Source organism: Stegostoma tigrinum, chromosome 2 (assembly GCF_030684315.1).
Source record: "Stegostoma tigrinum isolate sSteTig4 chromosome 2, sSteTig4.hap1, whole genome shotgun sequence".
Classification (NCBI taxonomy): domain Eukaryota; kingdom Metazoa; phylum Chordata; class Chondrichthyes; order Orectolobiformes; family Stegostomatidae; genus Stegostoma; species Stegostoma tigrinum.
In genome coordinates this window covers 161,737,991-161,765,518 of record NC_081355.1, presented here as the reverse complement: position 1 = coordinate 161,765,518, position 27,528 = coordinate 161,737,991, and the positions used below count along the sequence as shown (strand labels likewise).

General features: G+C 45.3%; 1 protein-coding gene across 2 annotated transcripts in view; it reads left to right on the top strand.

Moving 5' to 3' along the window:
• Nucleotides 1-2,319: 2,319 nt before the first annotated feature.
• Nucleotides 2,320-27,528, top strand: part of LOC125461245 (poly(U)-binding-splicing factor PUF60) — a 68,100-nt gene continuing 42,891 nt past the window's right edge. The window contains exons 1-3 of one of the 2 annotated variants that reach the window (XM_059640943.1): nucleotides 2,320-2,427; nucleotides 12,275-12,361; nucleotides 15,227-15,316. In XM_059640943.1, coding sequence (XP_059496926.1) covers nucleotides 2,335-2,427; nucleotides 12,275-12,361; nucleotides 15,227-15,316 — 270 coding nt within the window. In that variant the 5' untranslated portion in view covers nucleotides 2,320-2,334. The remainder of the gene's footprint in view (nucleotides 2,428-12,274; nucleotides 12,362-15,226; nucleotides 15,317-27,528) is intronic. The other variant, XM_059640944.1, reaches the window with a different exon arrangement.

Here is a 27,528-nt window from a genome sequence, read left to right as displayed (position 1 = left end):
GGTTGGGCTGGGTTCCCGGGGGGGGGGGTCATGGTGCGGGGGTTGGGTTGGGTTCCCGGGGGTGGGGGGTCACGGTATGGGTGCGGGGGGGTGGGTTGGGTTGGGTTCCCGGGGGGGGTCACGGTATGGGTGCGGGGGGGGTGGGTTGGGTTCCCGGGGGGGGGGGTCATGGTATGGGCTGCGGGGGGGGGGTGGGTTGGGTTCCGCGGGGGGGGGGTCACGGTATGGGTACGGGGGGGTGGGTTGGGTTGGGTTCCGCGGGGGGGGGGTCACGGTATGGGTGCGGGGGGGTGGGTTGGGTTGGGTTCCGGGGTGGGGGGTCACGGTATCGGGGGTGGGGTGGGTTGGGTTCCGGGGTGGGGGGGTCACGGTATCGGGGGTGGGGGTGGGTTGGGTTCCGGGGGGGGGGTTGGTTCCCGGGGGGGGGTCACGTATGGGTGCGGGGGTGGGGGGGGTTGGGTTCCCGGGGGGGTCACGGTATGGTGCGGGGGGGTGGGTTGGGTTGGGTTCCGGGGTGGGGGGGTCACGGTATCGGGGGTGGGGGTGGGTTGGGTTCCGGGGTGGGGGGGTCACGGTATCGGGGGTGGGGGGGTTGGGTTCCGGGGGGGGGGGGTTGGGTTCCCGGGGGGGGGTCACGGTATGGGTGCGGGGGGTGGGGGGGTTGGGTTCCCGGGGGGGGTCACGGTATGGGTGCGGGGGGTGGGGGGGGTTGGGTTCCCGGGGGGGGGTCACGGTATGGGGGTGGGGGGGTTGGGTTACGGGGGGGGGGTCACGGTATGGGGGTGGGGGGGGTTGGGTTACCGGGGGGGGGGGGGGTCACGGTATGGGGGTGGGGGGCGTGGGTTACCGGGGGGGGGGGGGGGGTCACGGTATGGGGGTGGGGGGGGGTTGGGTTACCGGGGGGGGGGGGGTCACGGTATGGGGGTGGGGGGGGTTGGGTTACCGGGGGGGGGGGGGGGTCACGGTATGGGGGGTGGGGGGGGTTGGGTTACCGGGGGGGGGGGTCACGGTATGGGGGTGGGGGGGGGGGTTGGGTTACCGGGGGGGGGGTCACGGTATGGGGGTGGGGGGGGGGTTGGTTTACCGGGGGGGGGGGGGGTTGGGTTACCGGGGGGGGGGGGGTCACGGTATGGGGGTGGGGGGGGGTGGGGTTACCGGGGGGGGGTCACGGTATGGGGGTGGGGGGGGGGTTGGGTTACCGGGGGGGGGTCACGGTATGGGGGTGGGGGGGGGTTGGGTTACCGGGGGGGGGTCACGGTATGGGGGTGGGGGGATTGGGTTACCGGGGGGGGGGGGGTCACGGTATGGGGGTGGGGGGGGTTGGGTTACCGGGGGGGGGGTCACGGTATGGGGGGTGGGGGGGGTTGGGTTACCGGGGGGGGGGTCACGGTATGGGGGTGGGGGGATTGGGTTACCGGGGGGGGGGTCACGGTATGGGGGTGGGGGGGGGGGTTGGGTTACCGGGGGGGGGGTCACGGTATGGGGGTTGGGTTCCCGGGGGGGGGTCACGGTAATGGTGGTGGGGGGGGGTTGGGTTCCCGGGGGGGTCACGGTATGGGTGGGGGGGGGGGTTGGGTTCCGCGGGGGGGGCCCCACGGTATGGGGGTGGGGGGGGGGTTGGGTTCCTGGGGGGGCGGGGGTCACGGTATGTGTGCGGGGGGGGTGGGGGGGTGGGTTGGGTTCCCGGGGGGGGGGGGTGGTGGTCACGGTATGGGTGCGGGGGGCGGTGGGTTGGTTTCCGGGGGGGGGGGGTCACGGCATGGGTACTGTGGGGGTGGGTTGGGTTCCGGGGATCTGGGATCCAGGTACTGGGGTTTAAAGGTGCCTGGCAATACAGTGGGGAGAGGGAGGGAGGGAGTAGGTGGGGAGCAAGGTCAGAGAGGTGTGGGAGAGTGGGGATAACCAAGGAGGGGAGGGGCAGGTCAGGTCACTAGTTCGGAGTTGTTTGTGAGGGTGATGGTTGTGGGGATTCAGAAGAGTAGAAGATGACTAATTTAATTACTTTTATTGTTGCGTGTGAATAGTTTGGGGCCATGAGCATTTCCATTGTGGGCCTTGTGTCTTCTATGTGGCACCAACCTCTAATGGTGTTTGTTCGCAAATTGATTCATTCTGAACTCCGCAGTAACAACTGGCCTTCCCAAGTCCTTCAGTTTGCTCCAGAATCCTGTCTACAGGTTTCTTAGGAGTTTGTAGGTTGAAACAAACATGGAAGTATTTTCATTATTGAAGGATTTAGTTGACTGTGTTCAAAGAAACCCACCCCTTTGGGTGAATTTGAAGCACTGGATCCAAAGCTATGCTTACAAGAGCTGTGCTTTCCAGTGAGTTCAGATGGGATTGTGGTTATTCTTAAATTCTCTGAAATTCTTGTTTAATCCAACAGATGCTGGAACCCTTGGAAGCCCCACATTGCAGATGATGTTGGTAGGTCTATCTGAAAGCTTTATTCATCACTGTCATACTCAATTACTCAACAGATTGATCTGACATGGTACACTGTAATGTTGAACAGACCCTTGGGTTTAGGTACCACAAACAGTGACTGCAGGAACAGAAACCTATTGAATGTAATGGAAGGGGCAAGGATGTAATTTACTCTGTGGAGTAGATGTGGGTGAGGTGTGAGTACATATGTTGTTGTGTGTTTGGGGAGAGTGCGAATGACCGTTGGACAGTGAAGCAGAACATTTGATCTGTATTTGTTCTCTTTTCGTATAGTGATCCAAAACCCCAGGCTTATCTTTTAGGGAGATAGTAGGAACTGCCATTGCTGGAGAACCTGAGATAACAGTGTGAAGTTGGATGAGCACAGCAGGTCAAGCAGCATCAGAGGAGCAGGAAAGCTTGACATTTAGGGTTGGGGCCATCTTTTAGGGACATGGGTTTCAATCCTAACACTGGTGCTGAAATCTGCATTCAATAAGAAATGGGATTAAGAACCAGTTTGCTAGCTGCCACATAACCATTGTTTTTTTTTTGAAAGTATTGACTCATATTAGTGTCCTTTAGAAAAGATAGTCCACCATTCTTGCTTGGTCTGGTTTGTGACTAGATCAATAATAATGTGGTTAACTCTTAACTGCACTCTGAAATGGTCCAATTGTTCAAAAGTGCTGCAAAATCTGAAACTGGTTGGATAGCAGAAGTTTGTGTTAAATGTCAACTTCCTCAGATAAATGAGACGAAGCTGCTGGTGTTGGATTGAGGTGGACAAAGTCAGAAGTCACAGTACACTAGATTATAGTCCAACAGGCTTTATTTGAAATCCTGAGCTTTCAGAGTTCTACTTCGCTTGTGATTTGAAATAAACTGATTGGACTATAACCTGGTGTCATATGACTTCTGACCTTGTCAGATAGAGATTTGGAAAATTGAGCCAATGTCTGCTTGAGCACTAGCAACACGTTGCTAAAGTGTTTGGTCTTGTATGATCAATGTTTACTACAATATATACAGCTGGAGGCAAGGTGCTGATTGGTTAGCAAGTCTACCCTGATTGGCCATGATAAAATCATACTTCAGCTGATGGAGAAGTCATGAAACTGGCTTTTGGCTTTGTTTTGTGTGCCTGTGTGTGTTTGTTTGTATTCATTCCCATGCCTGCCACCGACCCCTCGACCACCCCTGGAAAAGAAAAAGACATTTTCACAAGGAAGCAGAGATTATATATGTCTCTGGTCAGACTGCAGTTGAATTTTGTGAACAGTTTTGGGCCTCGTTCCTAAGGATGGATGTGCTGGTGATGGAGCAGATCCAGAGGATGTTTACAAGAGTGACCCCAGCTTGTCATGAGTAGCTGAGGACTCTGGGCCTGTACTCAACGGAGTTGAGAAAGATGAGGGCCATCTGATTAAAAGTTAGAATACTGAGAGGCTTTAATAAAGTGGATGTGGAGATGGTGCTTCCAGCAGTAGGAGAGACGAGGACCCGAGGGCACAACCTCAGAGTCAAAGGACGACCCTTGAGAACTGAGATGAAAAATTTTGTCGGCTAATGTTGAACCTGTGGAACTCGTTGCCACAGAAGGCTGAGGAGGCCAAGTCATTGAGTAAATTTAAGACAGGTAAGTTCTTGATTAAAAAGAGGATCAAGGGTACTTGAGAAGGTAGGAAAATGGAGTGAAGAAACATGTTGGCCTTAATTGAGAGGCAGAGCAAACTTGATAGGCTAAATGGCTTAATTCTTCTCCTTTGTTATAGTTCAATGGAATTAATCAAAAATGGAAGAACATAGAACATTACAGCACAGTACAGGCCCTTCGGCCCTCGATGTTGTGCCGACCTGTCATACCGATCTCAAGCCCATCTAACCTACCCTATTCCATGTACGTCCATATGCTTATCCAATGACAACTTAAATGTGCCTAAAGTTGGCAAATCTACTACCGTTGCAGGCAAAGCGTTACATTCCCTTACTATTCTCTGAGTAAAGAAACTACCTCTGACATCTGTCTTATATCTTTCACCCGTTGTGCTCGCCGTCACCATCCTCGGAAAAAGGCTCTACCTATCCACCCTATCTAATCCTCTGATTATTTTATATGTTTCAGTTAAGTCACTTCTCAACCACCTTCTCTCTGATGAAAACAGCCTCAAGTCCCTCAGCCTTTCCTCGTAAGACCTTCCCTCCATACCAGGCAACATTCTAGTAAATCTCCTCTGCACCCTTTCCGAAGCTTCCACATCCTTCTTATAATGCGGTGACCAGAACTGTATGCAATACTCCAAGTGTGGCCGCACCAGAGTTTTGTACAGCTTCACCATAACCTCTTGGTTCCGGAACTCGATCCCTCTATTAATAAAAGCTAAAACACTTTGCCTTCCGGTTACTCCTACCAAAGTGCATCACCTCACACTTGTCTGCATTAAACTCCATTTGCCACCTCTCAGCCCAGCTCTGGAGCTTATCTATGTCTCTCTGCAAACTACAGCATCCTTCGTCACTATCCACAACTCCACCGACCTTAGTGTCGTCTGCAAATTTACTAACTCATCCTTCTACGCCCTCATCCAGGTCATTTATAAAAATGACAAACAGCAGTGGATCCAACACCGACCCTTGTGGTACACCACTAGTAAGTGGTCTCCAGGATGAACATTTCCCATCAACTACCACCCTCTGTCGTCTTTCAGCAAGCCAGTTTCCGATCCAAACTGCTATATCTCCCACAATTCCATTCCTCTGCATTTTGTATAATAGCCTACTGTGGGGAACCTTATCGAACGCCTTGCTGAAATCCATATACACCACATCAACGGTTTACTCTCATCTACCTGTTTGGTCAACTTCTCAAAGAACTTAATAAGGTTTGTGAGACACGACCTTCCCTCCACAAAACCGTGCTGACTATCCTTAATCAATTTATTCTTTTCCAGATGATTGTAAATCCTATCTTTTATAACCTTTTCCAACATTTTACCAACAGCTGAGGTAAGGCTCACTGGCCTACAATTGCCAGGGTTGTCTCTACTCCCCTTCTTGAACAGGGGAACCACATTTGCTATCCTCCAGTCATTTGGCACTATTCCTGTAGACAATGACAAGTTAAAGATCAATGCCAAAGGCTCGGCAATCTCCTCCCTGGCTTCCCAGAGGACCCTAGGATAAATCCCATCTGGCCCAGGGGACTTATCTGTCTTCACCCTCTGAAGGATTTCTAATACCTCTTCCTTGTGAACCTCAAACCAGCCTAGTCTAGTAGCCTGTATCTCAGTATTCTCCTCGACAACATTGTCGTTTTCTAGATGAATACTGCTGAAAAATATTCATTTAGTGCTTCCCCTATCTCGTCTGACTCCACACACAACTTACCACTACTATCCTTGATTGGCCCTAATCTTACTTTTGTCATTCTTTTATTCCTTAAATACCTATAGAAAGCCTTAGGGTTTACCCTGATCCTATCTGCCAACAACTTCTCATGTCTCCTCCTGGCTCTTCTGAGCTCTCTCTTTAGGTCTTTCCTGGCTACCTCGAAGCCCTCAAGCGCCCTAAGTTAGCCTTCACATCTCATCCTAAATTAAGCCGCCTTCTTCCTCTTAACCAGAGATTCTACCTCCTTCATAAACCACGGCTCCCGCACTCTACAGCTTCCTCCCTGCCTGACAGGAACATACTTATCTCGGACACACAGGAGCTTTTCCTTGAATAAGCTCCACATTTCTAATGTGCCCATCCCCTGCAGTTTCCTTCCCCATCCTATGCTCCCTAAAACTTGCCTAATCTCATCGTAATTACCTTTCCCCCAGCTATAACTCTTGCCCAGTGGTATATACACATCCCTTTCCATCACTAAAGTAAACATAACAGAACTGTGATCGCTTTCACCAAAGTGCTCACCGAGTTCCAAATCTAACGCCTGGCCGGGCTCATTACCCAAAGTACAGCTAAGTTTAGTAGGTGTCAAAAGGTTTGTTCAAATGGGTGAGGCATACGTAGTTTTTTAAAAGTAGTGGTTTAGGGATCGAGACTAGAAAGCCAAAGATATTCAAACATCCGAGAAAGGAGTATTAACAAGGCAATAAATTAAATTGCTGGACAAGGTTACACAAATAATTAAACTCACCAAGGGAATTAACCTCAATTGTTCTGAAGTCGGGGCTAGACATGAAACATCAGCCTTCCTGCTCCTCTGCTATTTGGCCTGCTGTGTTCATCCAGCTGTATACCTTGTTATCTCAAATTCTCCAGCATCTGCAGTTCCTACTATCTCTGTAACCACAATTAGTGCAGTTGTTATCCTGTCACCTGGGAAAACCAGACCATTGGGTTAATGGAGTAGCAGGCCTTGGTGAAAGAGACAGTTGTGAGTTGCAGTGAACAGCAACTCATATTCCCCTTGGGAACCCTGCAGCCCAATGATATCAATGTGGAATTCAGCTTCAAAATTTCCCCTCCCCCTACTGCATCACACAACCAGCCCAGCTCTTCCCCTCCACCCACTGCATCCCAAAACCAGTCCAGCCTGTCTCTGCCTCCCTAACCTGTTCTTCCTCTCACTCATCCCTTCCTCCCACCCCAAGCCACACCTCCATCTCCTACCTACTAACCTCATCCCACCTCCTTGACCTGTCCATCTTCCCTGGACTGACCTATCCCCTCCCTACCTCCCCACCTATACTGTCCTCTCCACCTATCTTCTTTTCTCTCCATCTTCGGTCTGCCTCCCCCCCTGCCTCCCTACTTATTCCAGAACCCTCTCCCCATCCCCCTCTCATCCCAAAACGTCAGCTTTTGTGCTCCTGAGATGCTGCTTGGCCTACTGTGTTCATCCAGCTTCACACTTTACTATCAGTTGTGAGATTGTGGTGGTTTCTCTGTACAATTGGGTAGGATTTAAAATGGGAGTAGTGAAGTACACTGTCTCATTGTGGCCAGGCATTTAGCAGCGGATGATGCATGTGGGGGCAATTCCAAACTAAGTGCACAAAAACATCCTACGGAAGAGATAAGGAATGATATAGCTACTAAAAATCAACCCTACCCATTCGATAATGCTGAGGCGCTACTAAGGCAGTCATTATTATGAAACACACAAAGCTATAAGGAGACCTTCACAAAGATAAGCCAATACATTCCAAGTGAATAACATCCTGTAAAGCAGAGATAGAAGTTAAGGAAACTAAGAAAGTCCCTGATTGAATTCAAAGTAGTAAATCTAATATTGAATGGCATTGCCAATGCTGAAACTCCTGTTTGTGGGTTACTGCTGATCAGAAACAGGACTGCACTAGTATATAAATACGGTGCCTACAATAGCAGGTAAGAGGCTAGACTAACACTTGCCACCAAATCAAAGCAACCTATTTGGTGCTATATTCGAAAGAACAAATGAGAAGTACAGTATAAGAACAGCCTTTGGCCCTCCAAGTCAGTGTTGATCATCATGCTCTAACTAAATTAAAAAGCCAATCTTCTGCCCTTATTCAATCCATATCCCTCTATTCCCTCCCTCCCTATTCGTGTAACCACCCGGATGCCTCTTAAATGTCGCCAAAGTGCCTGCTTTCACCAGCTCTTCTGGAAGTGAGTTCCAGGCTCCTACCATTCTCTGCATGAAAAACGTCTCTCGCACATCCCCCTTAAACTACATCACCACCACCTTGAACCTATACCCCCTTGTAACTGATATTTCAATCCTGGGGAAAAGCCTCTGACTCTCCACCCTATCTATGCTTCATAATTTTGCAGACCTCTATCAGGTCTCCTCTCAGCCACCATCTGTCTAGTGAAAAAAACCCTAATCTATTTAACCTTTCTTCACAGCCAATGCCCTTGAGACGGGGCAACGTCCTGATGAACCTTCTCTGCACCCTCTCCAGTGCTTCCATGTCCTTCTGGTAATGTGGCGACAAATACTGCACACGATACTGCAAATGCGGCCTAACAAGGGTTTTATATAGCTGCAACATGGTATGCCAACTCTTGTGCTGTCTGCCCCGGCCAATGGGCAAACATGCCATATGCCGCCTTAATCACTTTGACTACCTATGTTGCCACTTCAAGGGAACGATGGATTTGCACGTCCAGATCTGTCTGTATGTTATATTCCTGAGGGTTCTGTTTGTACTATTCACTCAGCAGCTTTGTGTACCATGTGCAAGATATGCTGTAGAAGTTCACCTGAGGCTTGTTGTGAAAGCCTTCCAAAACCACAGTCACTACCATTTGGAAGGATAATGGCAGCACAGACAATGGGAACACCACCAACAACTTCTCCAATCCACTGACCATCTTTGGTTTGGAAATGTATCGCCGTTCCTTCAGTGTAGCTGGGTTAACCTCAATAACCTGACAGCATTGTGGATCTCCTTACAACACACAGACTGCAGTGGTTCAAGGTGGTAGGTCAGCACTAACTTCTCGAGGGCAGTTACAGATAGCATTGCGTGCTGGAATGGCCAGCAATGCTCTTATTATCTCCATGTTGAGTGCATCAACTCACTTCTCTGTATTGAACCTCATCTGGGGCCTATCTGTCCACTCCGTTAATGTCCTGTTGGAGTTTCGCACTGTTCCCTTTGTAGTTTACAATTCTCCGAATTTTCATGTCACCTGTAAAGTTTTAAATTTGTCCCTTGCATACCAATGTCCCTATCATTAACATATCAGCAAAAGCAATGCTCCCGATTGGGGAACTCTATTACAAACTTTTCTCTGGACTGAAAATAATTGCTTGTTTCTTATCACTCAGCCAGTTTAGTATTCATGTTATCGCTGTCCCTTTTATGACCTAACTTACTTCACAAGTCTGTTTTGTGGCATTGTATCAACTGCCTCTGGAATCTATGGCATTAACAGCGTTACCAATATTTGCCAATATTAACCTTTTCTGTTGTTTTTTTAAAAAAAACTGTTAAAAACACTATTTCCCCTGTCAAAATGCATGCTGACTTTTCCTAAGCAGGTCCACCCTTTTCCATGTGATTACTAGCTCTATCCCAACTTATTTATTGTGGAAGTGTACTCACTGCCAAAGTTAAGCTAAAAAGTTCTCAAAAAGTTTTACTGGATCCAAAACACACACACATTTCTTCTGCAGAATACTGAATACAAGAATACTGAAATTCTCCAGCATTTTGTGTTCTTGCAACCCCAAAGTTGTGCTCCGTGGTCTGAAATTGCCAGGATTATCATCAACCTCTAGCAACTCTCTGGAGGGCTCAAAACATTGGTATATTATGGAAACTTCCTGCAATTTCAACCCTCATTTCCTTGAACCCTTTATTGTCACATATACCAAAGTGCAGTGAAAAGCTTTGTTTACGAGCAGTACAGGCAGTTCATCGTAAGCAAGTATGTACAGACCAAAAGACTTAGAGGCATACTGATTACATTGCAGAGAGCGTGCGCTAGGCGAGATCAATGTTAGCAAGATCAGCATTATTTGCGGCTAGAGAAGCCATTAATCATTCTATATTAACAGTGGAGAAAAGGGGTCGCCATGGCCTAGTGCTATGATCGCTGGGCTGTTAACCCAGAGATCCAGACAATGTTCTGGGGATGTGGGTTCGAATTCCGCCATGGCAGGTAGTGGAATTTGAATTCAGTGTAATAGCTGAAGTTAAGAGTCTAATGATGGCCGTGAATCCATTGCTGATGGTTGGGGAAAAACCCACCTGGTTCACTAATGCCCTTTAGGGATCCTTACCTGGTCTGGCCTGCATGTGACTCCAGACCCACAGCAATGTGTTTAACTGAACTGCCCTCTGGGCAATTAGGGATGGGCAGTAAATGCTGCCTGGCCAGCAATGCCGTCATCCTGTAAATGAATAAAGAAAGAAACTATTCCTAACATTCTGGTACATGTTCAGGCTTCTGTGACAGAAGAGATTGCAGGAGGTCAATACAGGGGTGCGATGGGTCTTTGGCAGCCTTTCTGCAGCAGTTACCCGTGTAAAGAGAGTCCATGGATGGAAGGTTGGCTTCTGTGATGGTTTGGGCTGTGTACACCACCTACTGTAACTTCTTACGGTCGTGGGCAGCGCAGTTACCATATCAGGCTGTTATGCACCTGGACAACACATTTTCAATAGTGCATCTGTAGAAGATAATGGGGGTCCTTATGGACATGTCACGTTTCCTGAGGAAGAAAAGTTGTTGTTGTACCACCTTCACTGTCGTACCTGCGTGGACCTTTTGGGATAGGTTGTTGGTTATTGTCACTCCAAAGGGACTTGGCGCTCTCGATGCTGTCAAAACTCTCGACCTCGGTTCTGCTGATGTCGATGGGAGCATGTTCTCCTTTTCTTTATGAAGTCAGTGACCAGTTATTCAGTTTTGCTAAAGTTGAGAGAGAAATTGTTCTCATTGCACCACGTCACCAAGCCCCCTATCTCCCTTCTGTATTTTGACTCGTTAAATATCTATCCTACAATGTCAGTGTCATCCGCAAACTTGGAGATGACGCTTGTTTGGAATTTGGCAACACAGTTGTGGATGTACGTGGAGTGCAGTAGGGGGCTGAGGGTGCAACATTAGGGGGCTCAAGTGTTGAGGGTTATCGTAGAGCAGGCGCGGCTACCTATCCTCGCTGCGGTCTGCGGGTCAGAAAGCTGAGGATTCAATTGCAGAGTTCAGACCAAGATCACAGTTTTGAAATCATTCTGGAGAGGATAATCGTGGTGACTACAGTTCTGCCTTCAATCAGCTGGAGTCTGATGTAGGTGTACTTATTGTACAGATGTTCCAGGGATGAGAGCAGGGCTAGGGAAATGGCATCCGCTGTGGACCTGTTACGTCGTTAGGCAAGTTGTAGGGGATCGAGGCAGGTTGGGAGACTGGATGGATTTCATTGTGTATTGTTAACAAGTGCCTTGTTAACTTTAAGTGCCAGCCATTTGTCTAAGCTTTCTTCCTGTTCAATATTTTACCCTTTTCTAGTAACACTCTTTCCTCCTCTACCACCACTGCCTGGGCTGCAACCTCTTTTGTGAAGACAGATAAAAAGTTTTCATTTTAACAGCTTAGCCATGCCCTTCCTGAGTGTGTCAATCCATTTTGTTTTGAGTGTCCGTACCCCCTCTTTAACTGCTACTATTTATATCCCTGTCGAAGACTTTGGAATTTCATTTTTATGCTAACTTTTTTCATCTTTGCACTTATTTGCATTTTGAACTCTCCATCAAATTTTTGGAGCTTCTGTTGATTCAGTTGTATTTTCTGACAATACTTGAATAATTAAAGTCCCCCCCTTTATAACTACTGTATAGTGTTGGTCTCTGTCTGTAATTTCCCTGCAGATTAGTTTCTCTACAATGTTCCCACTAGTTAATGGTCTGTAGACTGCACCAAGCAGTGTAATTTCTCCCACTTTCATCCTGTAGTGTAATTCACCCCATTTCTACCACACCAGCCCCTCCAAATCTCATGACATCCTGGCATGCAGCCACTGAAATGCTTGTTCCCTTGTCTAATGAATCCCCTGATATTATTGAACCTCCTTTCTTCTCCTCTCCTGTTCATTCTCTCAACTACCATAACCTCAGGATCATGTGTCAAACAAGTTGTCACTTACTTTTCTAAAATCCAGTGGAAGTAAACCCAGCCTATCCAATCCTTCCTTAAACAACGCATTCCTTCCCCAATTGTTCTACTCTTGACGGGTAATTTTTTGAAGTCATTTGTTAGAGGTGGGTTTTGCTAGCTCAGCAAGCTTTTATTGCAGCTTTCATTAAAGCAGAGATGTGCCTGTCTGATTTTATTGTTGCAACGCCTCAAATTAACACTGAAAAGTGAACTTAACAATGAACTGAAATCTGCTTTATTTCAGGGTGGTGACATTATGAAGCTGGAGAATGGACAGTCAAAGCTTGGCCTGCCACCTCTAAACCCTGAGCAACAGGAAGCGTTGCAAAAGGTGACACAATCTGATGGTTGAATTTTAAGCCAAATCAAATTGAAAGTAATTTATGCATAGAGGGAGATGGGTGCAGGATTCAACGGGTGGGTTAGGACCATTGTGGTGTTGGATGCAGGGGACCAAATTAACTCCTTTGTCCTTTTGTCCAATCGCTGACCTATCTCGAGCTAATAAATTAATTTGTTACTTTTGTAGGCGTATTAAATCATAAGATGTCAGCAAATATTTTGAGCGTCTTTTTAAAGTGTGATTCTCTGTCACCGTGCCCATTTAGGCTGTCCCAAAACAACGGGTCACTCCACAGCCCCCTGCAACTGCTGCATGTTTGGTGAAATGGAGCAGGAATGCTGCATACTTGGGTTATGAATTTTAAAGCCTTGAGCTTTATACTGTTGGTTGTCTCACTCGGGCATGTGCTGTAAGCTCGCAGCACTGCATTGATTAACTGTTTAAGAATTTAACAGCAACCAGAGGCAGCCTTGCAACAAGTTAATGATTAGAAGCAGTCATTAATAATCTTACAGTCTGACTGCCTTTTGGAAAATGTCTTTTAAGTGTAAGATATGTTTCTTTAAAAATACTAAGAAATCACTTAATCTGGGCAAATAAGTGTTAGACTAGAGGAGCAGGAATTTGAGCTTCCAGGTAGACCATGTAAAAAGTAGCAATGTGGATTAGTTTTGATTTTAAAAGAAAGGCAAATCATCAGGGTTCATTTGCAGCCTGAGAATCCCATTGCATTTAGTGAAAGGTAGAAAAGCACAAGAGGGAAGAGTGAATAAAGGTGGTATTTCCACACTGTAAGGGAATCTAATCTAATCTATTGATGGGGTAGGGTGGCAGGAAGCTTGTGTGGAACATAAATGTCCATTGATCACTTGTTGTATGTACCATGTCAGCAATAAAACATGCATGAGATTTTTTTTATTGTCAGTAGCGGCCCATGTTGGACAGTGACAATCTCTAGAATTCCTTCTTGAAAAATAGTAGTAAGCACTAGTCATTTATACAGCATTTACACCATAGTTTAGTTCTCCCATAACCTGTTTCTATAAATTTGTACCCTTATCAGATAAGGTGAGCTTATTCAAACGCACCTACTGTAAGCAGTGAGAATGATATTTCATCTTCGTTGCTAGTTGAGCGATGGTGTTGGGTCCAAGAGAAATGGCTCTTTTAACCCACTGGATAGAACTATTTTAGGGCCGGTCTTGAAATCGTTCTTTTAAAGAATTATCTAAATGCTCAACATGTGGCTTTGAACAGTGGATATAAAGTTGGGAACAACGTTCAATCAGATATAGAAGGATTATGAGGACTGTCCAGCAGGTGGAGAAGGCATTGACATGGTAAGATACGTGGGAATGTCCAAAAGCTAAATTGTAGCTATTTTAATGCAAGGAATCTGACTGGTAAGGCAAATGGTCTTAGGGTGTTGATCCGCACGTGGAAATATGATGTTGCAATCACTGAGACATGGATGAAAGGCAGAACTGGCAGCTCAGCACACCAGGGCTTAGAACGTTCAGATTAGATTAGATTCCCTACAGTGTGGAAACAGGCCCTTCGGCCCAACAAGTCCACACTGCCCCTTGAAGCATCCCACCGAGACCCACCTCCCTATAACCCACACACCCCTGAACACTACAGGCAACTTAGCATGGCCGATCCACCTAGCCTGCACATCTTTGGACTGTGGGAGGAAACCGGAGCACCTGGAGGAAACCCACGTAGACACAGGGAGAATGCACAGACTCCATACAGACAGTCACCCGAGGCTGGAATCGAACCTGGGTCCCTGGTGCTGTGAGGCGGCAGTGCTCACCACTGAGCCACCGTGTGTTAATGAAGCAAACCATTGCTCACCAGTAGCAACAGCTCACCAACTTGCAGGTGAGTCTTTCTTGGGGTTCCCATGGTCCTGCTTTCCTGGCTGTCACTGGTACTGTGCCGCATTACTTGTGGATGCAGTTGGCCCACTTTTTAATGTAAAGGGTGGGCGCGTCTCTCTGAGGTGGGATCATCTCTGCTCATCTGACATGTTGGAAGGTCTAGTAAGGGAAGGATATACACAATGAATGGTACATGCCTAGGGAGTACTGAGGAACAAAGTGACTGTACACAAAGTTCAACAGATCCCAGAAGGTTTCAGCACAGGTGGACAGTGTAGTGGAGATGATGTGTGGAATGTTTGCCCTCATTAGTTGGTGTGTAGAATGTAGGAGCAGGGAAGTCTTACTCCAACTTTATAATGCATTGGTTAGGTCACAAATGGAAAACTGTAGTTCTGGTGGCCACACAGAAGGACGTGACTGCACTGGAGAGAGTTCAGAGGAGTTTCACCTCCGGTGTTGGGATAAAAAGTCTGTTTTGCGGTGAGACGGGATAGGCTGTGTTTGCTTTCCCTGGAACAGAGAAGGCTGATGGGGAAATTTGATTGAGGTTTGCAAAATTGAGAAGCATAGATCATGAGAATCCTTGCCCCATTGCAGACATCTCTTAAACCACAGGGCATAAGTTTAAGGTGAAGGGTAAGTGGTAAGAGGAAATATGAGGAATAGGCTTTTTGCTTGTAGGGTGGAAAAATGGAATGTACTACCTGAAAGTGGGATGCAGTCAGGTACCCTCAACATTTAGGCAGCATCTGGATGAGTATTTAAAATGTCTGAGAAAAGAAGGCTATGAATGAAATGCAGGTAAATGAGATCAGTGTCTGTTCTTCAGCATCGACATGGTGGGCCAAAGGGACTGTTGCTCTGAATGTAAAATAGAAACCTTCCAAGTCTATTGGATATAAATGGATATTATCTCAGCTGGGGAGTTGTCCTGGCAAAGCTTCATCTTCTCACTTATCTCTTTCAGGCTAAGAAGTATGCAATGGAACAAAGCATTAAGAGCGTGTTAGTGAAGCAAACCATTGCTCACCAGCAGCAACAGCTCACCAACTTGCAGGTGAGTCTTTCTTGGGGTTCCCATGGTCCTGCTTTCCTGCTGTCACTGGTGCTGTGCCACATTACTTATGGATGCAGTTGGTCCACCTCTTAATGTAAAGGGTGGGCACTTCTCTCTGAGGTGGGATCATCTATGCTCATCTGACATGTTAGCACTTTCCCAAGTTATTACCAAGAGACTGCTTTGAGGTTCAATAGTTTTAGGCTAAAAATTGGGCTTATGGTTTGTGCACTGTTCTTTAAGTTCCCCAGTTCCTACCAAGAAACAGCTGGATTTGGCATGTGATCACAAGGACTAATCTGACAGTGGGGGGCAGAAAGTTCAGCTTTGCACTCTGTACAGTGTACACTTTGTATCTGACTGGCTAGCTTGTGAAGAAAATACGTGTTTATCCAAGCTAAATTAGTTATTTACTTAGGAATCCCTCTGCAACAGCTTGAGATGAAGAAGACTTGAACTATTTGTGTAGTTCTCTCAATTCCTGTCTACAGTGACCTGTTGATTGAAACATTCTGCTGCAGACAGGAAATGGTGTGGGACATTTGTCATTGGGACCTGTGTAGCACTGTTCAAGTTTGAAGGCACAGCTATAGGAAGCATTGTTAGCAATGCAGATGAAGCATAACATTTCAGAGATTAAAGTGAATGGTAAAACTAGCTGCTGAATTTCAAAATAGAGACAAACGAGAGCATCCACTTTGGACTTTTAAAAACCCTTGTCTTAATTTATTTTATAGATGGCAAAAATCTGGAAACAGCCATCCAAAGAGACACTTTGGGGCAGGTGCACTGATTAAAATGTCAAATAGGTCTAGAGAAGATTCTAATGGAGTATTGACCCTTAAATACTTCAGTTGTACGCAGCCTTGATTAGAGCCACAGAATGTTTGCAGCTGCTTCACTTCATTATATCTGTGCCAGCCCTCTGAAAACAACCCAGTTTGTCCCACTCCCACCGCCTGTTCTACACAGCCCTGCATATTTTACAATTGAAATAATTAATCTGCTTCTTGATCCTTCCTCCAGTGGGAGCAGTTCCTCTGTCTATTGTATCAACTCTCATGGTTTTGAACACTGTTTCAAATATCTTTTCACCTATCTTTGTGGAGAACAATCTCAGCTTGTCCAATCTATCCACGTAAAAGACGTCTCTATATCCAGAGATAGACGGAACTGCAGCTGCTGGAGAATCTGAGATAACAAGTTGTAAAGCTGGATGAACACAGGCCTGGCAGCATCAGAGGAGCAGGAAAGCTGACGGTTTGGGTCTCTACCCTTCTTCAGAAATGGTTTGTGAAGAAGGGTCTAGACCCGGAATGTTAGCTTTCCTGCTCCTCTGCTGCTTGGCCTGCTGTGTTCATCCAGCTCTACACCTTGTCATCTCTATCTCCAGAACCGTTTGATCTTTCTGCATCTTTTCAAATGCTCATACATCTTTCCTAACGTGTAGTGTCCTAAGAATACTCCAGCTGAGGGTGAATCTTTTTTTTATATGTCTGATATAATTTCCTTTCTTTTGTTCTCCTTATTTCTTTAATTCCAGGGATTTTGTATATCTTACCTACTGTTTGCCTTGCCACATTAATTGATTTTGTCCATATATGTCTCTGACCGTCTGCTACACTCCCCTGTTTAGAATTGTACCCTTTGGATTGCTGGTCCTTGTTCACCCTTTCAGTCTGTATAGAAGTTCTACACTAGGCTCCTTGCAGGTCTGAATACTTCCAAGTTCTGTCACCTGTATGTACTGTGCTTTGCTGCAATCATTTCTCAGTGCCACACCTTAGGAATGTGTTAACCTTTGACACAGTACAGTGTAGATTTGTCAAAATGATAATCTGCTCTGAAGGGGTTAAATTACAAGGGGAGTTTGCTCACAGACTGGGTTGCGTTCTATGGCATTTAGAAGGTTAAGGAGTATTTTGATTAAAACGTATTATAGAAACAAAGAAGTAGCTGCTACTTGATTCTGGTGGCAGAAGTTTGGCAGTCTCTTCCACAAAACCAGATCGAAGTCTGATCAATAATTTATTGCTATCAATAATTGAGATTGGATATTTGTCCAAAGGCATGAAGGGATATGGGGTAAAGGTAGTTCCATAATGTTAGTTTGTAGACCAGTCATGGCAGAACTGGCTTAGGGGTCAGCCAGTGATGGGGCCCATGTGTGCTGGGCAGTTGGTAAGGTATAGGTTTGGGAAGATCCTTTCCTCTTGCACTTTCAATCAATTCATACCAGTTAGAGGCTCCTTTCTGTTCCAGAAGAGTCTCACTTATGGACCCTGGGGTTCTTCACTTGCTGGTATGAGCAAGTTCCAAGTGTAGCTGCTTCCTAATAGAGCTCTGCTGCAGGGTGCACAAAAGCCTCTTACTGAAGGTTGTTGCATCTGTTTGTTTTTTGCTATAATGATAACACAGTATGTAAAATAAAATGGATGCATTTGGTTTGTTTTTTGTTTTTGAGATCTGCATTTTGGTTTGGGGTTTAGATGTTAGGTAATTCCTGATTTATGCCTCTTCCATTTTTTTCTAACAAACTCCCATATTGCAGACCCTTATAATGTGCCTGTCAGTTGCTGTAAGACTGTTGTTGTGAATATGGCGAGCAGAGCTTAATGGAGGAGCGTTTCTTTGTTCCATTGGATTATATAAATTTAAAGTGTTATACTTTTATGCCATTACTGCTGTGATGACCTAGGCAAGTTTGGATTTTGGGGGTGGAACGTTTTTCTTGAACTAGTATTGGATCTGTTCAGTCATTTGTGCCCTGACGTTTTACTTGGGATTGCGAGAAAGTATTGGCTTTCTCTAATGAGGTCCTCTTTGTGAGCACTATCATTTCTGGGGATGACGTCGACAGTGTTAGAGTTGCTTTCATGTGGCAGATCCTACTGTTTGAAGTATAAAATTTTCCACCTCTGTGTTCCAAACTTTGATTTTTGAATTTTTTTCCATTTTAAAAATGTAAACAATGATGGTGTCAGGCTCAAATAAGGACACTGAAAAATTTCAAAACTGGCGTGGTTATTAGAAAATGTGTAACATCAGGAACCTCTTCTCAAAACATCGATACTCAAAAAATTTATGTGATAATTCATGCTGACAGTGGCTTACATCCACGTCTTTACATAGTCATGGTCTTGCCTCTTCTCCATTTCTGTATTGACAAAAAAAGTTCTCAACTTATATCACGCTTTCTGAATGCTTTCAGCATGTAATGGTACAGGAGGGTCCAGGGTTGTACATCCATGTGACTGGGTTATTGTCATAGGTGGACTGAATTAGGTGTTTAGCTGACGCAGTGCCATCTACAAGATTCTTCACCATGATCACGTTTCTGACATCAAGTGAGGCAATGATAGGCTTACGTGAAACCCTGGCAGAATTACTGACTAAGACCCTGCCCAATTTCTGACTGGAGAAAAGTTATTTTGCTTTACGTTTTTCCTCCTTCCTGCTCCACGGCCCATCTCTTCTTCATTGCTTGTTCATCTGTTTGTCCAAGCATGAACAATATTCTTACCTCTCAAATTCCACAGACATCTCATGGTTTTAAAACTTGAGTGTTACTGATTTCCACTTGTTGAATATTGATTGATTTTTTTTGCTGCGGACTATGTTTCTCATCCTGTAGGTCCAATCAGTGTAAAGCCATTTAACACATCACAAGACTGTCACCTGGTATTGCAGATGTCCTTCCACATCCCAGCCACAGTTTGTCTAGTTGTGCTACTAGCTGATATATTGTCAGCTGTTGGCAAGTGTAGTTGTTGCAGGAACTAGCAGTGATGTGGTATTTCATGGACATGAAGAGCATTGGGAGAGTGTACATAGTAACATAGTTAACAAAGCAGACATGATTGAAGGAATGATGACTGACACTTTCTCAGCTGTTGTTACACTCAGCAAAAGTTGTATTTTGCCCATTGGTGAGAGAATGGGGTTTTGAGAGCAGGACTAGGTCATTCAGCCCTTTGATCCTTTGCTGCCATCCAGTATGATCATGGCTGTTCTCTCACAGTGACATAGTATTGCTTTCTCCCCATACGTCCTAGATGCCTTTTAAATTTTAAAAATCTATTTATCTCTTACATGAATATATTCAGTGACTTTACCTCGATGATCTTGTGGTTGAGAATTGCACAACTTCGCCATTTGAGTGAAGAAATATATTCTTATTAGCCCTAAATGTTCTGTCTTGGGTGTATTCTGGTAAAGGTGATGGTATGGTGGTAATTTTACAGAATCAGTAAACAGAATGCCTAGACTAATGGTGTAGGGTTTGACTCCCAACACAGCAGGTTTTGAAATTTAAACTAAATTAATAAATCTGCAACTATGAGCAGCTGTGCATGTGTGATCATTTGGCAATGTGTATGCACACAGTTCCAAACACAAACTCAACAAGCCGCCACCTTCACCTCCCAATCCAAAAAACAGAAGGACTAGGGCAGCAGATACATGGGAACATCACTGCCTTTGAGTTCCTCTCCAAGCCGACCTGGAAACACATTGCCATTCCTTTGCTGTCACTAGGTCCGCGTGGTGGATCTCAGTCTCTAGCAGCACTGAGAGTGTACTGACACCCCTTGGAACAGCAGTAATTCAAGTAGTTCATGCTTCTTTGTGATCCCAGCTGAAGCTACTACTCTACCGGTCAGATCCCAGAATGAATCTTGACTTGATAAATGATATCTAATTTGTTAGGTAATTAATGTGTTGCATAGCTACTGAAAGATATTTACATAAGGATTCAGATGTTCTTTAACAGCAAAACATAAGTAAATTAAATGAGAGGAAGCAGTTCGAGCAATATTTATTTGAATCGGAAGGATATCAGTGTACATCAAATTAATTTTTGGATCCATTTGCCAAAAGAATTAGAGACTCCAAACCGGAGAGATTTCTCCCCAATCTCAACTGATTAGATTTCCACTTAATTGACTCCTTTTACCCGAAATTGTGAAGACAGTTTTCATTTGGAATGGCTATAATTAATGAGATGTGGGTTCCCTTGTATGTCAGTTGCTGAAGGTATGCATGCAGGTGCACCAAATAGTAAGGAAGGAATATAGGACATTGGCGTGCATAGCGAGAGAATAGGGGTGCAGGAACACTGTTGTCTTGCTGCAATTAAACACAACCTTGGTGAGATTGCACTGGAATATTTTGTCGTTCTGCTCTTACTATAGAGGTTGTGCACGGAAGATTCACCAGACTGATTCCTGGGGTGACAGGACTGATATGAGGGGATCAGAGATAATGGGAACTGCAGATGCTGGAGAATCCAAGATAATAAAATGTGAGGCTGGATGAACACAGCAGGCCAAGCAGCATCTCAGGAGCACAAAAGCTGACGTTTCGGGCCTAGACCCTTCATCAGAGATGGGGATGGGGTGAGGGTTCTGGAATAAATAGGGAGAGAGGGGGAGGCGGACTGAAGATGGAGAGAAAAGAAGATAGGTGGAGAGAGTATAGGTGGGGAGGTAGGGAAGGGATAGGTCAGTCCAGGGAAGACGGACAGGTCACGGAGGTGGGATGAGGTTAGTAGGTAGGAGATGGGGGTGTGGCTTGGGGTGGGAGGAAGGGATGGGTGAGAGGAAGAACAGGTTGGGGAGGCAGAGACAGGTTGGACTGGTTTTGGGATGCAGTGGGTGGAGGGGAACAGCTGGGCTGGTTGTGTGGTACCGTGGCAGGAGGGGACCAACTGGGCTGGTTTAGGGATGCGGTGGGGGAAGGGGAGATTTTGAAGCTGGTGAAGTCCACATTGATACCATTGGGCTGCAGGGTTCCCAAGCGGAATATGAATTACTGTTCCTGCAACCTTCGGGTGGCATCATTGTGGCAGTGCAGGAGGCCCATGATGGACATGTCATCTAAAGAATGGGAGGGGGAGTGGAAATGGTTTGCGACTGGGAGGTGCAGTTGTTTGTTGCGAACCGAGCGGAGGTGTTCTGCAAAGCGGTCCCCAAGCCTCCGCTTGGTTTCCCCAATGTAGAGGAAGCCACACCGGGTACAGTGGATGCAGTGTTCCACATTGGCAGATGTGCAGGTGAACCTCTGCTTAATGTGGAATGTCATCTTGGGGCTTGGGATAGGGGTGAGGGAGGAGGTGTGGGGGCAAGTGTAGCATCCCCTGCAGTTGCAGGGGAAGGTGCCGGGCGTGGTGGTGGATACGAGGGGAGACTGGTTTGGCTAAGGTCAAAATTGTTTTTATATTTTAGCCTGTTTTCTCCAAATGTCTTGAAGACTTGCTGTGGAGTTTTGTGAACGACTTGTGACATTTTGTTACTACACACCAGTGGAGCTGACCTGCTGGAGTTCAGGTGAATGGTGTGGGGAATCTCATGGAAACCTGTAAAATTCGAACAGGACTAGACAGGGTTGATGCAGGAAAGATGACCGGGGAGCCTGGAACCAAGGTTATCAGTCTAACGGTACAAGGTAAACCATTTAGTTGAGATGAGAAAGGTGAGCCTGTAGAATCGTTGCTACAGAAAGCAGTTGCGGCCAACACGCATGGTTTCAAGGAGTTCAGTACAGCACTTAGGACTAAAGGGATCAAAAAACATGTGGCGAGTTGGATGATCAACCATGGTCATAATCTGTGATGGAGCAGGTACAAATGGCTGCCCTCTATTTTCAATGTTTTAACGGACCCCTCCAGTGTGATATCTTAAATGTATGTAACTTGACATACCGGCCAATTTTCTTTGCTGCTATCTAGAGTGCTCACTACGTAATTTACATCATTGAGTTTCTTTCCGATTTGATATGGTCCAGTAAGCCTTGCTTTAAATGGCTCCTGAAAGAAGGCAATGATACCTTGTCTCTCGCAACGGCATTTTTAATTTTGACCTTTTTTTTTTACCTGTTCTGATATTCTTGTTAGTTAAGCACTTTTCAGAAGTTTTTGACTGATATTTGCTCAGTGAATTACTCCCTAAAACTTGAAACATAGCTCAGAAGCATGGCCTCTGAACTTTGGTTTGTCAGTTTCACTTGTCACTTTAAAGGATCCAGTCACCTTGTGTCTATTTATTAGTTTAAAAGAATTGAACCTTGTGGGCTTGTCCAGAGCATCCTTAATGGCAAACAACAATAAGGGAACTCCTTTATCCCAATGAATAGGGCATTCTCGGCAAAAAGCTGTAATGAAAGCCTTCAAAGTTTGATGTCTCCTTTCCAATACTTGAAATTGTTTTAATCCCAAACTATTCATTATTTCATAGTCATAGAGCGTGGTGGGCTGGAGGGCTTGTTTCTAACCTATACCAGTCGATGGCCTCTAAACTAAATTAATCCCACTTATCTGCATTTGGTCTATAGCATACAATGCCGTGGCATTTTAAGCGCTTATCCAGATGTTTTTTAATTGTAAAGTGTATCTGCCCCACCGCGCTCTCAGAAGCATGCACCATATATCTACCACCCTCTGGGTTTAAAAAGAAAAGTTCTTCTCCTATCTCCTGTAAACCTCTTGTTCCTCCCCTCAGCCTCTGTTCCAAGGAAGACAAACCCAGCCTACCTAGTCTGTCCTCATAACAGAGTTTTCATCCCTGGCAGCATCCTGGTGAAATTCTCTGCACCCTCTACAGTGCAGTCATGTCCTTCTGACAGTGTGGTGACCAGAACTGCAAAGTATACTGTCTCTGTGGCCTGACCAGTGTTTTATTATGTTGTAACAAGTCTCTTCACCGTCCCCTCTATCTGTGCTGGCACCTTCAGTCTGTGCACTTGTACACCAAGGCCACTTTGTTCCTCAGTGTTCCCTCGGGACATACCATTCCCTTCTTAGACCTCCCAAAATACATCACCTTGTACTTACTGAAGTAAAACTCCATTTTCCATTGCTCTGCCCAACTTACCAGCAGATCAATATCAGACTGTAAGCTGAGACGATCCTCCTCACTATCAGAAACATCACCAATTTTTATTAACTGCAAACCTCCTAATTATAACTTTGAATATTTACATCCTAGTGGTTAATGTACATAACAAAGAACAAGGGTCCCACCAGCACTGAACCCTGTGATACTCCAAGTGTCTGAGGCTTCCACTTTAAAAAAACTCGCAACCATCATGCTTTACCTCCTGTTTGTGAGCCAATTTTGCCAACTTGTCATGGATCCCATGGACTATTGGTTTTTGGACCAGCCTTCCATGCGGAACCTTGTCAAAGGCCTTACTGAAGTCAGTGTAAACCACGTCAACTGCACTATCTTCATCAATATATTCTTCAAAAGATTCAATTTAGATAGTCAGGATCTTCCTCTAAAAATCTGACAATCCCTGGATCAAACTCTATTTCTAAATCTTGATTGATCCTTTCCTTCAGAATGTTTTCCAATAATGTCCCCATGTTGATTCGAACTAACTAGTGTAATTAAAAATCAAAAGAACTGTGGATGCTGTAAATCAGGAAAACAAAGTTGTTGGAAAAGTTCAGAGATAATGGGAACTGCAGATGCTGGAGAATTCCAAGATAATAAAATGTGAGGCTGGATGAACACAGCAGGCCAAGCAGCATCTCAGGAGCACAAAAGCTGACGTTTCAGGCCTAGACCCCTCTCTGATGAAGGGCCTAGGCCTGAAACGTCAGCTTTTGTGCTCCTGAGATGCTGCTTGGCCTGCTGTGTTCATCCAGCCTCACATTTTATTGTTGGAAAAGCTCAGCAGGTCTGGCAGCATCTGTGAAGGAGAAAACAGTTAACATTTCTGGTCTGGTGGCTGGGAAAATGTCAGTCTATGTGCAGAAAAGAGGGAGGTGGGTGGAGTAGGAAGTGAATGAAAGAATAGAGCCCAAAGAGAGGCAGGCAGTTGGACGCACAAAGGAGTTGCTAATGATCAGGCTGGGAGGGTGATTAGTTGTTAATGGGACTGTTAGTGACTAACAACAAGGGGTGTGTAATGGCACGCTATGTGGTAACAAGGCCTGGTGTGTGGGGTGTAGGGGCTGGGATATGGGAGAGTTTAGGCCCTAAAATTATTGAACTCAATATTGAGTCTGGAGTGCAGTAGGGTCCCCAAGTGGAAAATGAGGTGTTGTTCCTCCAGCTTGCATTGGGCTGCACTGCAACACTGCAGCAAGCCAGAAATAGATGTTGGCCAGGGAGCAGGGTGGTGCGTTGAAGTGGCAAGTGTGAAATTACTTGGCCTAGCCCTGCTGCCGTCCTTGGAGTAGAACAATACAACACAGCAACTGGCCCTTCTGCCCATAATGATGTGTCGAGCTTGAGGCCAAGTTAAGCTAGTTCCTTCTGCCTGCCCATAGTCCATATCCATCCGCTCCTTGCATGCTTATGTTCTCACCTAAAAGTCCTTTAAACCCCCTATCATATTTGTCTCTGCTACTCATGGCTGTGTTCCAGGCCCATAACACTGTTTTAAAAAGACTTGCCCTTCATATCTCCATTGAACTTTTCCCCCTTGTTGAACAAAAGAGTCGCATTAGCTATCTTCCAGTAACCTGACATTTCACTTATGGTCAACGAAGTATTAAATATCTCCAATGCCTCAGCAATCTCCTCCCTTGCCTCCCACAGCAGTCTGGGGGATATGCCCTGGGGATTTGTGCACCTGTATGCCTGTTAAACATCTAATATCTCCTTATTAATCTTAATGTGTTCTAGAGCCTCACTGTCCCAGCTGAAATCCCTAAATGCAAAACTTTTTCCTCCTGTGAATGCAAATGAGATGTATTCATTTAAAACCTCATCCATGTCCATGATGTCTGTGCGTAGGTTGCTCCTTTGATCTCTAATTTACACTACCTTTTCCCTGGTAATCTGGAAATCCTCTTACTCTTAACATATTTATACAAAGCCCTTTTGTGTTTTTCTTTATCCTGTCTTTAAATATTTCTGACAAATGTCATCCATGATCTCATTTGTATTTCTTGTTTGAAAAAAAATCATCATTCCACTACCATTTTAGCAGAAATTGTCATCAAAGGTTTTGCTTCAGGAAGTCTTGTTGGCATGTCCATGATTGTTAAAATACTGATTCATGTTCTTGATTTTAGGCAAGGGTTCTTTATAATCTGTTAAGACTTCGCAAAACAGTTTTTTGAAACCTGGTGTTAAAATTAAATCTAATTGATTGGGGTTTCTCACCACCTGACAAGTCTGGCAAAATTTTACCCATTTGTGGATCTTTTCAAGTGAAAAGGTTTTTGCGTTTTAGCCTTTCTCCAAATACCTTGATGACCTGTCATTTGAATTTTGAGTCATTTTTAAGATTTTATTCCTTCGCTCCAATGGAGCTGCCCAGTCCTCATTAATGGAGAAGTGATGACCTAGAGGTAATGTCGTTGGACCTTTAAACCAGAGATACAGATAACGTTCTGGGACCCAGGTTCAAATCCCACCATGACAGATGGTGAAACTTGAATTCCGTAAAATATCTGGAATTAAGAATCTAATGATGACTCTGAATCTGTTGTCAATTGTCGGAAAAACCCATCTGGTTCACTCATGCCCTTTAAGAAAGGAAACTGCCATCCTTACCTGGTCTAGCCTACCCGTGACTCCAGACCCACAGCAATGTGGTTGACTCTGAACATTTTTACTCTGAGCAGTTAGGGATGGGCAATAAAGGCTGTCTAGCCAGCGATGCCCTTATCCCATGAATGAATAAAGAATAAAGGAAGTAATCATTAAGTGGCCTCCATCTGGCCACAGAGTTAACAAAAAAAAAATCTATGGAGAATGTCCTATAACATTTGTTTCCTTTGCCTCAGCTGGTTGTTCCTAAATCCTGGTGATGCCAATATTTTTGATTTAGCCATGTCATTTACGAAGATAAAATTAAATCCTTCAAAGCAATTTGTTTCACTACTCTAACTACAACTTCTCCAGTTACGAGGTCACTTTTTAATTTAGCTCTCTATAATCTCTGTAATGGGAATGGCTTGTAACCTCTACGAACATCTCTAAGTAATATTTTCTTCTTTAACCCTGCTAGAAGCTAAATTGTGTTAAGATCTCATGTCAGCAACTGAGTTGCTCCAGTATGTATTAATATCTTCTTGATTTCAAAAATAAAGAAAATAACTTCTTTTGAGAAGAAGCATAAGCTCTGATTCTAGTAATCAATAATCATCTCTCCCTCCTTACTCTCTTTTGAGGAAATTTGTCTTTTTTATGGTTCTGTAACTTCAGAAGAAGGTTATAGGCCTGAAACATCAGCTCTCCTGCTGCTCTGATGCTGCTTGACCTGCTGTGTTCATCCAGCTCCACACCTTGTTATCTCAGATTCTCCAGCATCTGCAGTTCCTACTAGCTCTAGACAGAAAACTGGTTTGGTCGTAGAATTCAGAGGGTAGCAGTGGAAGGGTGTCTTTTAGAATGGAGACTGGTAACTAGAGGTGTTTCACAAGGATCAGTCTTAGGCCCTGTGTGCGTAAATAATCTGGAGGAAAATGTGGGTACTCTAAGTAAGTTTGCAGATGACATGAAGATTGGAGTTGCTGATAATGCTGACAATTGTGAAAGGATACAACAGGATTTTGGTTGGTGACTTGGGCACAGAAATGACAGAAGGAGTTTAATCCAGACAAATGCAAGATGACGCATTTTGGAGGAACAAATTTCGGTGTGAATTCTGCTGTAAATGTCAGAACCCTTAGGAGCATTAACATGGCCGGATCTGGGTGTGCAGGTCTACAGTTCCCTAAAAGTGGTAACACTGGTTGCCAAAGTGATTAAGAAGGCATATGGCATGTTTGCCTTCATCGGCCGGGGCACAGAGCACAAGAGTTGCCAAACCATACTGCAGCTATATCAAACCTCTGTTAGGCTGCATTTGCAGTATCATGTGCAGTATTGGTCGCCACATTGCCGGAAGGACATGGAAGCTTTGGAGAGGGTGCAGAGAAGGTTCACCAGGAAGTTGCCTGATCTCAAGGGCATTGGTTGTGAAGAAAGGTTAAATAGATTAAGGTTATTTTCACTGGACAGATGGTGGCTGAATGGAAACCTGATAAGAGGTCTGCAAAATTATGAAGCATAGATAGGATGGATAGTCAGGCTTTTCCCCAGGATTGAAGTTTCAGTTAAAAGGGGGCACAGGTTCAAGTGGGGGGGAGGGGCGAGGGTGGGTAGTTTAAAGGGGATGTGCGAGATAAAGGTTTTCATGTAGACAGTGGTAGGAGCCTGGAACTCACTGCCAGAAGAGATGGTAGAAGTAGGCACGTTGGCAACATTAAAGAG